At 35.2% G+C, this 13,372-nt stretch overlaps 1 protein-coding gene across 1 annotated transcript in view; it reads right to left on the reverse strand.

The window, feature by feature from the left end:
* Nucleotides 1-5,001: 5,001 nt before the first annotated feature.
* The window catches only part of SHCBP1L (SHC binding and spindle associated 1 like), a 40,702-nt gene continuing 32,331 nt past the window's right edge, over nt 5,002-13,372 (reverse strand). The window contains exons 7-10 of the mRNA XM_007450133.1: nt 8,610-8,763; nt 7,156-7,406; nt 6,176-6,298; nt 5,002-5,363 (exon numbers count right to left, since the gene is read on the reverse strand). Coding sequence (XP_007450195.1) covers nt 5,112-5,363; nt 6,176-6,298; nt 7,156-7,406; nt 8,610-8,763 — 780 coding nt within the window. The 3' untranslated portion in view covers nt 5,002-5,111. The remainder of the gene's footprint in view (nt 5,364-6,175; nt 6,299-7,155; nt 7,407-8,609; nt 8,764-13,372) is intronic.

Consider the following 13,372-nt stretch of genomic DNA (forward strand, 5'->3'; position numbering starts at 1 on the left):
GCCCATCAGTGGAGCATTTATCAGTTCAGTTATTGAACTCATTTATCAGTTCACCATCTTTTATGGGCATGGTTTTTGGTGCTCTAAAACAATTAGAATAGAAACATAAAGATCACTTATCTCCATAACAAAATAATGAAAAAGTTTGAAGTATTTGGCGGCTTACCAAAATGTGACACAGACATGAAGTGAGCAAATGCTTTTGGCAAATGGTGGCAGTAGACTTGTTTGATGCAGATTTGCCACAAACCTTCAATTTGTATAAAACCCATCTGTGAAGTGTGTTAAAGCTAAGCGCAATGAAAGGTATGCCCACACCATTGAATCTCTCAAAATTAACTGATGGAGGTCACCTGAATTTATCAGACTACTTTAGTGATAATTTAACTTTTAAGAAAAGAATCTATTTCCTAGGAACTAATTAGGGTGACCAGATGTTCCCAGTTTACCCAGACTGTTTTTCTGAGACATGGGAAATGCTGAAGCAAAGAAAGTTGTAGGCAAACTAGGATGAGTTGGTCACATTAACCTTAATGGGGGAATCTCAGAAATTTCAAGACTTTGAAATTGCATATTTCTTTCAAACAGAGAAATAAATTTAAGGTAAAGGCAACAAAGGATTTGGCTACAAATCCAGTATTTTAATGTTTCTCAACTGGTAAACCTGTATAATACTTTTCATGTTAATCTGTAAAAATGTGAAATATATACTAGGTGGTTATTTTTAATACTATAGTAATTTTAACTTAAATAATTGAAAATTTTAGCTCTTTTTAAAATAGCAGGAAGCATAAGAGGCTTAGGTTAACCTGCTGACCTAAACAAAATCTAAGTAATAGGGCATTAGTAGTTGTTCTAAGCATTTCCAAATTAACCTAGTACTTTTTTTTTTTTTTTTTTTGGCGATATGCGGGCCTCTCACAGTTGTGGCCTCTCCCCTTGCGGAGCACAGGCTCCGGACGCGCAGGCTCAGCGGCCATGGCTCACGGGCCCAGCTGCTCCGCGGCATGTGGGATCTTCCCGGACCGGGGCACGAACCCGTGTCCCCTGCATCGGCAGGTAGACTCTCAACCACTGTGCCACCAGGGAAGCCCTAACCTAGTATTCTAATGATACCTGCCAATGGCTTCAGAATTTTATTAGGAAATAAATTTATCTTGTGCAACTGCAAAATCTGAAAAATATCAAATTACCGAAAAACACATGGCATAATGTTTAGTATTAAAATAATGATATAAAGTTGCCTGAATTTTCTACAGAACAAATCAGAGTATTCTGTAGACAAAGCAACACATTTTGTTAAAAGCTGTTTTAGGCCTCAATTGAGTAATAATAACGAGTATGTAAAAGGAAACTTAAATACTACCTAGTTCAGTTGGTTTAAACTTTCGGTGACTGAGAGGCTCATTTGAGAGTATGAAAGTTATGGACTCTCTCCAGCAAAGAGCATGTACACAAAGTATTTTACTTAAAATTTCAGGTAGTTCACAGACTCTTGGAGCCTGTATTTCAGTTTAAGAATGGCTGATTTGGTTCAATCACTGAAAATACAGTATATTTGTATAGTTTTCTCATTTTCTACTTTAATACTATAGAAGAATTAGACCCCTGTTCTCAAGTTCATTGCTTTCTGATTATAACTGTTAAATCTATAAGATAACATGCATCTTGGGTGTCTCACAAAGAATAGTAACTTGCTCCTTTTTTTTTTTTTTCTTTTGGCCATGCCGTGCAGCATGTGGGATCTTAGTTCCCTGACCAGGGATTGAACCCATGCCCCCTGCAGTGGAAGCATAGATTCTTAACCACTGAACCACCAGGGAAGTGCTCCTATTATATTAGCAACTTCTCTGTACCTTGTGCTGCTGAGGAGTGCCTCAGTCCCTTGGTTTGTAGCCACCTGCCATTTTCACTGCTAATAAACTGACAAGAGGCTCTAGCATTATAGTTCCCATTCTTTTCTTCAATTGAGACTTTACCATAGCGGCTACTGGCATTGCAACGGAGCAAAAGAAATCTCCACTCCTGCTGCCAGTTCCTTACAAAAAGGCAGAAAGGGGTTCTAATTCATCCCTTTGCATTCCACACCAAGGCCACTCTTCTAATCTTGATTTGTCCAGTCCTCACCTCCAGAATCCTAACATTTCCATCCCCAGCAACTGTGATGAAATATCCTTAAAAGTCCTAGATTGTAAATCTCATTTCAGTCTTTTGCATAAGCAGAGACCCATTGATAGCATTCTTTTTAAACTGTTAGCAGTTATTACTTGGAATGCACAGCACAGTGGGGAATATAATGGTTACTAAGACCCAATGCATATACTACAAAATTACTGTCCAGTAGGCAAGCCAGATATGTGCACGAATGAGAAGGACAGAGCAGAAATATGGAACCACCTCTAGGTTCTAAATTAGAATCTCTTATTTTTATACATCTTCATTGGAGTATAATTGCCTCACAATGGTTTTAGTTTCTGTTGTACAACAAAGTGAATCAGCCATATGCATATATATCCCCATATCCCCTCCCTCTTGCATCTCCCTCCCACCCTCCCTATCCCACCCCTCTAGGTCGTTGCAAAGCACCGAGCTGATCTCCCTGTGCTATGCTGCTGCTTCCCACCAGCTATCTCTTTTACATGTGGTAGCATGTATATGTCCATGCCACTCTCAATCCACCCCAGCTCCCCCCCCCACACCCCCCACAGCTCACCCCCCACCCCCGTCCATTCTCTACGTCTGTCTTTATTCCTGCCCTGCCACCAGGTTCATCAGTACCATTTTTTTTAAATTCCATATATATGCATTAGCATACCGTGTTTGTTTTTCTCTTTCTGACTTACTTCACTCTGTATGGCAGAGGTCCATCCACCTCACTACAAATAACTCAATTTTGTTTCTTTTTATGGCTGAGTACTATTCCATTGTACATATGTGCCACATCTTTATCCATTCATCTGTCGATGGGACATTTAGGTTGCGTCCATGTCCTGGCTATTGTAAATAGTGCTGCAGTGAACATTGTGATACATGTTTCTTTTTGAATTATGGTTTTCTCAGGGCATATGCCATTGTTCTAAATTAGAATCTCTTTTAAAATGTATAAAAGCTATGCATTGTGTGGTCCTGGTAGAGGAAACTTCTTAAATCCCATCTGAGGAGTAGAATTAGTATTTGTCTTCCCTTGACCTAGAAAATTGGTTAAGACAAGTGGTAAGCAGAATAATGGCTCCTCAAAGATGTCCACATGCTAATTCCAAGAGCCTGTGAATGCATATCTTACATGGCAAAAGGGACTCTGCAGATGTAATTCAAGTTAAGGACCTTGAGATGGGGAAATTATCCTGGATTATCCAAGTGGGCTCAATCTGAGTCCCTAAAAGTGGAAGGGAGGGGGCAGAAGAGTTGGCTCAGAGAGATAAGATTGAAGACAAGGCAGAAGAAATTAAAAGCAGAAAAGGGACTCAATCCATTGTTGCTGGCTTTGAAGATGGAGGAAGGAGGACGTAACCCAAATGCAGTTGGTCACCAGAAGCTGGGAACAGCCCTCAGCTGACAACCGTCAAGAAAACAGTCCTACAACTGCAAGGAACTGAATTCTGCCAACAACCCAAATGAGCAAGGAAACAAATCCTCCCCTAAAGCCTCCAGAAAGAAACAAACCCCTGTTAACACTGATGTTAGGCCGGTGGGACCCATGCCAAAACTGCAACCTACAGAACTGTTTGATGATAAATTGGTGATGTTTAAACCTCTAAATTTGTGGTAGTTCGTTATGACGGAGAGAAAAGTATAAGGGTGGGAAGGTGAAGGAGGGAGAAAAATAACTATCAAAGTTCAGATTTCTTAGAAAATCTTAATAATGCTTTGTGCATGCTTTAGAGATATGAGAATAGGAGAAAAAAAACAAAACCCTGTATTCTGAAGTGGGCCTGGGGAAAAAAGTAATTGGTTGGAAACCAATGGCAGCAACAAAAAGGAGGCAAGTAACCAATGAATGAGAAGTTTGCTCCTGTGAGGCTATTGCTTTCTGTTTACTCAAAAGAGCCTATCTTTGTCCATCACATACTCTTCCTAAAGCCAAAAACAGGGAAGTAGAGGAAGAGGATTGTGAAGGAAAATCCCCACTTTTACAGCTTATCAAATTCATTATAGATTGTTCTTGTTAAGGCCTCCTCCCTGGAATTATGTCACCTAGCTAAGACGACCTTGTGTTTAAAAAAAAAAAAAAAAAAAGCTATTCAATGAAACACTGAAGAACAGCTACTACACTTTATTCAACTCTCAGCCTCGAGTTTCTCTATAGCAACACAGGGTCGCCTTTGCTAAGTTACAGATAACACAAAGTACTGAATAAAAGTCAAATTGTGGAAGGAAAGATTAGGGGCTGAAGCCTGAGTGCTTATTTTCTTTTATATTCTGAAGTCAATGTAAGCTGTGATTTGTGGAAAAGACCAGTTTTTTCTTACAAAACAAACACCGTATTTTAGAGGACACGTGGCCATCCAATTTAAAGATTATATTTCCTAGCTTCATTTGCAGTTAGATGTAGCCATGTGATCAGATTCTAGCTGGAGGGAGGCATGAAAGTTGAAATAATGTGTGTGACTTTGAAGGAGAAATACATTTCTTTGTTTTTTGCCTCTCTTATTTTGAATTTTCTTGTTTCCTACAGTTAAGCCTAAACATAGTGCTATCTTATCTTATTCCAGTTACCTGCACAGATAAATGGGAATGAATCAGATATTGGCCATAAACTTTTTTTATTTTTTCAATTCTCTACATAAAACACCTAAAGCTTCTTCTTGGACTAAGACTATATAAAACAATATTTAAAACCACAGTTGTTTTTGAAATTAGTGGTGATGGTATATACTAAAAATATACTAAATACCACTGAATTATATATTTTAAAAGTGTGGATTTTATGATATGTAAATTATATCTCAAAACTTATTTAAAAAAACATGTTAAAATGAATCATTCAATGAAAGCATTAAATATTTAAATTTTTAAATTAAGTTTCAAATTTAATTAAAACTACCATTTCTGTGGGATATGAGAATTATTAAATATCTGAAACATAAAACTTTAACATAGATCCAGATGCTTTAACTTGTTACTATTCTGATATCCCCCTTTAAGTTTGCTTCTATTTTATTATTATTCATTTCCAGATTCAGATTTTGCATTACTTTGGAGAGCATATTATCATCTTTTTTATCTCCTGAAGCAGTCCCTTTGCTGAGGGCTTCTTCTGCTACAATAAAAAACTGTTCAGTTGGTTGAAGAATGCTCACTCCATAGCCCTTGTTGTTGTAAATATGATTATTGGTCATCTTCAACTTGGGTGCTGGAAGAACCTGTTAAATTATTCAAGGAAATTAGTTTTTCAATTTCTATAAAAATAAAATATGAACTAATGAACATCTCATAAACTCTAGAACTTATTCTTGAGTTGACACATTTCTTTAGAACAACTGAATCTCAGTTTTGAATCTCACACTGGATTAATGTAATACTAACTACAAAAAGTTTTAATATTAAATGGAGTTTTCAATTTTATCCATTATTGATAAAGACAACTGATTCTAGATGGGGATACAGCAATATCCCATGAAGTTGACTTTTAATATAACAAATATGAAAATAATTTCAGATAATGAAAATGCTAAAGCTGAAAATAAAATAATATGTAAATTAGTGTTCTAGGGAAAACTTCATTAACTATACGAGTCCAGAGAGGGACCTAGAAAGGTAGAATTTATAGAAGTAGAAAGGAATGGGAAGGCATTTCACTTATAAATTATTGCTATTAATGTTTTAATTGGTTAGCTTAAATTATTTTACAAAGTTTGAAAGTAAGACAAAATAATATATTCTCTTAATTTGCTTTACCTTGGAAAATCTTACAAGTCTGCTCAATGAAAAATTAATAAGAGAACTTCCCTACTTTCTCATATTCAAAGTTATTTACTAAGAGTTTAAGTTGAAATTATTAAATAAGACTAAACTTGTTTCCTATCAACCATCATTTAAACCATATTTTAATTACTTGTACCATACTTTTCCAAATCAACAATAACATTTAGACTAAAATTTAAGACTGAAGGTATCTTTCTAATAATTATTTATAATTCTTACAACAATTCTATGTTAAAAAATGTGAAAATACCTTCATATTAACTCCACCTAAGGTGCTTTTTGAACTGTCAGTTGTTCTGAGGTTATTACAGTGATGAATTTCATTCCTTTCCAAAATAGCTATGCTTCCAGGATACAGTTCAACACCAGCACCCTGTAAATTAAAAGCAAATAAAACAATCTATAAAACACATGCACCTCTCCAAAATTTTCTTTAGATGTGAAAACTGTAATTCTATATTAGCAATCTAAACACACTAAGTTACATGAAAATACATGATAGTGCAAACAACAATTTTGTGGAGATAATGTTTAAAACAAATTATTTGTGTCAGAGAATCATTAGGCCTAGAAGGAAGGTTGAAGTCATATGGTGTATAACATTCTCTCCTACCCAAATCAAGTCTTAGAAGGGAGTCAAAGATCTCTTTAAGCAATTATTTTCAATAGTTATAAAAATTCATTTATACATACTCTAAATCCCTCATAATTCTACTTAAGTATTTCCTTATTTTAGTGGTAACTAAGAAAAAGTCATTCTATAAAAAGGTCTTATTTTTCTGCTTCCTTTAATCTTTTTTCATTCAATTTTCTAGTCCTTTAATGGTCTTTGTGATTGTTATCTTTAGACTCAAGCTGTCAGAACTAATCACAATACCTTACAGCAATGTCTGATAGCTTATAAGTACTTAAATCTTTTTAAGTAAACAATCAAGTAACTGACTCATGATCTGTTTTACAGCCACTGATACCTAGATATTTTTTAAAATCACACACAAACCAAAACTAGTAATTTCTTACTTTGGACTTGGGCAGTTTACTTTTCCTAAGTGTACTAAGTGTATAATGACACATGTATACTTGTTCTCATTTTATTTACTTTTATCAGTTTCTAAGTTTAATTATAATTCAATTCAAAGATAAAATAATTGTTACCCTTTGTTTCCATATTAAGATCACTCAAAGTTATCAATAGCCAAATAAACCCATAAATTTTATAAAATAAAATACCTGGGCACCAGTTATTTCACAGTCTGTAATTGTCAAAGCAGCTCCTGTAAGAACACACACTCCGGTTCCTTCACATTTTAATACACAATTTTCTAGAGTCATGTGACCAGACTCCACCACCACAATACCATCAACTGTCCCTTGTTGTATCAAAGATAGATGCATTAATTTCACATTATCAGCTTTGGATACCACAAAACTGTCATAAGAAGGTTCAGAAGTAATCATAATTTCCTCTCTCTTTCCAATTCCTGATGTATAAAGACAAAAATACATAATTAAATCAGTACTCCCAAAGCTTAAAGCCCTTTAGTCATTCAATAATACTTGTTCTAAGTTTTTCTTTTCACACATTTTTAATAAGTAACATCTGTAATTATTCAGTCAACTAATTAGATACTTAACTATAATGTAGTCTTTTGTCTTTATTTTGATGCCATGATGGAAGAATCTGGGTTTATAATCAATCTAAATGTACCTATGGTACTTATTCAACATACTCCTTCCACTATATATTTCCCTATATTATATAGTGAGCAGTCATCTACAAAATGTGTAAGATACAAAAAGTATCTTACCAAAACCTGGTTCCAAAACCATTATAAGTTACCATAACGAAAAAGACAGGCAGAGACTTGAATTAGGTTACAAGATTAATGTAATCATATCCATAATTTTGTTCTAGAGTAGTCTGAGCAATCATCTAAACTTAACATCAATCCAAAAATAAAGGGTTGGATCTTTAAGAAGACTACCAATTTTTAAAATTACAAATATGATCCTTATTACCCATATAGTTCAGCAAAATATAACTGATTACAGTCATCAAAATCTAGTGAAAATTTTGCTCAATTTTTGAATTGATAGCAAAGTTTAAGTCATCTGTCTCTTGGCTAGACAAGGGGAATAAACTTACTTTAATGTAAAAGGGCGAAATTAAAGTCACTAAGTATGTTCAGAACCTAAAAGAAATTTAGTAAACTCTGCTTTTTTACTTCATGAGTTTCCATGTGAATTAAAGTTTTTAAGCATATTTTAATATAGCCTTACATTTAGGTTTCCCTACTAGAGTGCTATGAAGTGCTATGGAGACAGAGGAGAAAAAAGTAGTTTAGGTAAAAATATAGAGCTAATAGAAGATATTGCGAACTGATTTTTTTTTCTGATTTTGAGTATTTATTTAGAATCTCTGCTTGTAGTGCTACATTATCATGGGGAAAAAGTAGTCTCATTGATTGATTTGCTCTGGTACAGTATGTCCAAACGAGGTCACCTGTACAGATAATATACTACTGAACAGGTGAGAAAATCTTAATTGTAAAAAGCACATAAGGGATTTTTGTGAAACATAAAACCCTGTTCTAATTTCTAGTAATCTGATTAACCATGTTTGTAATATACAGTTTCTCCAGCATACATTGCTGTTAAAAAATTGCAAAGGATGCCTTGCTAACCCTTTATAACGATGTCATCAGTCAATAAAGCAAGATTTACAGCTTGATATTCTCCTGGAAAAATAACTACTGTATCTCCACTATAACAACTATCCAAAGCCAAATCCAAATCATCATGCTGTTGGAGAAGTGTGTCTGAAGATAAGTCCTTTACCTGAAAAAAAGAAAACAGTAGGTCAAACTGAAACAGGTCATTTTAATCAGTTAACTCATTGGTAACATGTGCTTTTCCCAAAGACTTACTTTGTATAGGTAGTGCACTGTAAATACTCTATGTATTTATGTTCATTAAATGCTCAAAGTATCAGTCCATCAATTAAGGAATAATGAAGAGATTTTCTCATTACAATTACATTCACTAGTGAATGATTACAATCACTAGTAATTTTACAGCTATTAAATATAGCCAGAAGTCATATTTTGACCTTTACATATTACCTCCTAAGCCTCACAGCAGTTCTTTGAGGTAAAGTAGTATTATACCCTTGTAATGTTAAGAAATTGAAACTCGGTGAGAGTAAATGATTTGCCCACGGACACAGAGTTAGTGGGTGGTGAAGCTAAGTTTTAGATCTAGATGACACCAGATCTCTTTCCTACTGGAAACTACTACTTTGTTTTAACTCAAACTGACTCTAAAATTTTGGTGAATGAACAAAAATTTATATATTAAAGATTCTAGAACTAAAATCAAAAAAGTACCAGAAATTTGCACTGGGAGTAGGAAAGGGGAAAGAACTTCATTATTAGTGCCATGAAGAATGAGGAACTTTAAAAATAAAATCTGGTAACTAAAAATATACTCTGAAAAAAATGCCTATTCTTTTATCCCAATAGAAATGGCATCATCATTCATATATCATTTTTCTTATTATATAAGAGGCACTTATTATAAAAAACAAAATGAAACAAAGCATAACAAAAATGGAAATTTTAACCTAAATTAAATATATAGATATTTCCTTCTTGTCTTTTTCCCATGCATATATTCATTTATTCATAATACCAATATATCATACCATAGATGCATATGGTTTTGAATCCTGATTTTTCTCATTTCATTATATCACATTTCCCCATGTCTTTAAATATTTTTTCAAAGCCTCAATTTTTTTTTTTTAATTGGGGGTATAGTTGTTTTACAATGTTGTGTTAGTTTCTACTGTACAGCAAACTGAGGTGGAGTTCCCTGTGCTACATAGCAGGTTCTCATTAGTTATCTGTTTTATACATATTAGTGCATATATGTCAATCCCAATCTCCCAGTTCATCCCACCCACCCCCTTACCCCCTTGGTGTCCATATGTTTGTTCTCTACGTCTGTGTCTCCAAAGCCTAATTTTTATGAGTTACATAATAATACATCATACAGATGTGTCATAATGTTTTTCTTACCCTCATTTAGATAGCTTACAATTTTTTCAATATTACAGAAATACAACCACAAATAAATTATGCACATCTCTAGTTATTTCTTTAGGATAAACTAGATTGAGAATTACTAAGTCAAAAGGTATAAAACATTTTAAGCCTCTTGGATACATATTGCTAAACCACCCTCCAAGAAAGTTTAACCAATTGAAACTTGGTCTGAGAACTCACTTTTCTGCAAGCACATCAGCATGGGGTATCTTTTAAATGTATAAAAATATTTGCCATTTTAATAGGCTCACTGCCTCATTTTAACTTTCTTTGATAAGCAGGAGTGAACATTTTTTTCCAGATATATATATGAAACTCTTAAAATCCTCACTAAATCAGCAAACCAATACAGTCATTTGTGCTTGTATTACATCTTACTCTAAATACTTCTGTAGCAGACAGTACAAGGACTACCTCTGTAAATACTTTGGAAGAACTCTAGAATACATCTCATTTATATATATATTAAAAAAAAATTTTTTTTTGGCCGTGCCATGTGTGTAGCTTGCAGGATATTTGTTCCCCGACCAGGGATCGAACCTGTGCCCCCTGCAGTGGAAGCACAGAGTCCTAACCACTGGACTGCCGGGGAATTCCCATCATTTATATTTGCCTTATTCACTGAAACAGGAAACATGAGAAAAATGTTTGATGGGGGAAGATAATGAGTTTAATTTTGGTGCCAGTGAATTTGAGATACCAGTGGAGTCACTCAGAGATATCCGGTAGACCATCTATATAAGGATCTAGAATACAGGACTGAAATCTGACAAGGTATAAAGATCCTAGAATTGTTTACTTGTATGATAATTCAAGCACGGGAATGGGTGAGATTAGCTATAAGAACGTATAAAAAGGAAAAGGTAGCACCCTTGTACAGAACACTGAGGAATAACATTTAAAGGATAGGCAAAAACAAGATATTACAAAGAAAACTGAGGAGTGGCCAAAGAGGTGGTAAGAAAATCAGATCAAGATGTCATGAAAGGAGGAAGTAGCTGATCATGTCAAATGCTGCTGAAAGATTAAGAGATGGTAATCCCTACTGCATTTAGCCACAACGTGGTCCCACATGACCACAAGAGCATTTTCAGTGGTATTCTGGAGGCAGAAACCAGATCACAGTGAGTAGAGGCATGAATGGGAAAGAAGTAAAGACAAGTGAAGCCAAATATTTCAAGAAGTTTGGCTCTGCAAGGGAAGAGACAAAGATGTGGTATTTATTGAAGATATTGTTTTGTTATTTAAGATAAGACAGAATTGAGCATCTCTCAATGCATTCAGGAAGGACAGAGCAGAGAGAAAGATACAAGAAAGAGGTGACATCCTGGAAATAGTGGAGTAAAGAGCCCCAAGAATTAGTTCTTCTTCCAAAGCAAACAAACTGGCAAAAAATGACAGAATCAATGTTTTTTTGTAACTCTGAAATCTAATTAAACATAGCAGCCAAGGAAGTGCTAGATGAAGAGTTGTTAAAATTCAGTAAGAAAGTGTTCTGGTGTTTTTACTTACTTGCCTACCATATCCCATTCTCCAGACTGGCAGCAGTTGAGTGAATAGCAACAGCCCATATTTCTGATGTGGCTTGCTGGCACTGGGATGGGTGAGGGGTGGGGGAAATAGGGACCTTATTCTCAAAAAAATTGTGACTGTGCATTTTGACCTGTCTAATGATCAGTATCTCAGGAGAGGGACTGGCAAAGAAACTGACCTTTGTTTCACCTCCCTCAGGATGGAGCAGCTTTATAAGTAGCATCTGATGAAAGCATTTAAAGACATACTCTACCCAAAGCTACCTGGAACAAAGGATGAAGGAAGGGCAAGGAAAAGCCTACAAATGAGGAGGCTGAAGAGGAAGATTCTTGGGGAAATAAGAGCTACCTTATATACTGGGGAATCTACAGTAAAATGCACAATCTCAGGGATGGATGCATACTCAGAAGAGATCTGTAAAGACCTTAAGCTTGTGCTTCTGGCTGATCACTGGGCCCTGTGCAAGCAGGAGGTGAAAACTAAGGCAGAGTTGTAGGCAGCCTGGCTTAGTTTGAAGGAGTGCCTCAACTCAGAGCTAATCTGCAAAGACAAGGAGTTTTTTGGTTTTGTTTTTCTTTTTAGCTGCAGGTGTTTAGGGAAATTTCTGTCAGGTCACTGACTAACTGCTGAGATAACAGAGACTTCAGCAGCCACACACAAAAAAGAATAGAGCCTTTGCAAAAACAGTTTGGAAAATTCACTAAACATATGAACAACTGCAGTCCTAAACAACCAATACAGCAAACCCTGGGGATGGGGTAGAATCCAATTTCCAGAGTTGCCACATTATAATATTAAAAATACCCAGTTTTCAACAAAAATTATAAGACATACAAAGAAACAGGAAGCTATGGCCCATTCACAGGATAAAAGAAATTGACAGAAACCATCTCTGAGGAAGTCCAGAAAAGACTTTGGACTTACCAGAAAAAACTTTAAATCAATTGTCTTAAATAGCCTCAAAGAGCTCAAGGAAACCATGGATAAATAATTAAAGGAAACCAAGAGAACAACAGATGAATAAATAGAGAATATCCATAAAGGGATAAAACTTATAAAATGGAACCAAATAGAAATTCTATAGCTGTACAGTAAAAGTACAAAAAAGTACAATAGTTGAAATGAAAAACTCACTAGAGAGGTTCAATATCAGGTCTGAGCAGGCAGAAGAATAACAAACTTGAAGATAGGACAATTGCAATTGAATCTAAGGAGCAGGAAGAAAAATGAACAAAGTCGAAAGGACCAGTGGTATCCCATCAAGAACACCGATATGGGAATCCCAGAAGAAGAAAGAAAAGAGCAGAAAGAATATTTGAAAAAATAATGGTTGGAAACTTTCCAAATCTGTTGAAAGATGTGAATCAACACATCCAAGAAGCTTAATGGATGCAGAATAAATACAAAGAGATCCACACCAACATACATTATAATCAAACTGTTGAAAGCCAAAACAGAGAATCTTGAAAGCAGCAAGAGAGAAGCAATTCAATATGAACAAAGGACTGGCAATAAGATTAACATGATTTCTCATCAGAAACCATGGAAGCCAGAAACCAATGAGATGACATATTTAAAGTGCTGAAAGGGGGGGGGGGGAACACTATCAACCAAGAATTCTATATCTGGCAAAACTATCCTTCAAAATGAAGAAAAACTTAAGACATTCCCAGATAAACAAAGGCTGGATCTTCCCTCTGCTAAAGGGAGTCCTTCAGACTGAAGGAAAAGAACACTAGATAGTAACTCAAAGCCATATGAAGCAGTAACTCCAGCAAAGGCAGCAAATACATGGGTAAATATAAAGC

The sequence above is a fragment of the Lipotes vexillifer genome, unplaced genomic scaffold (assembly GCF_000442215.2).
Source record: "Lipotes vexillifer unplaced genomic scaffold, Lipotes_vexillifer_v1.1 scaffold97, whole genome shotgun sequence".
Taxonomy (NCBI): Eukaryota; Metazoa; Chordata; class Mammalia; order Artiodactyla; family Lipotidae; genus Lipotes; species Lipotes vexillifer.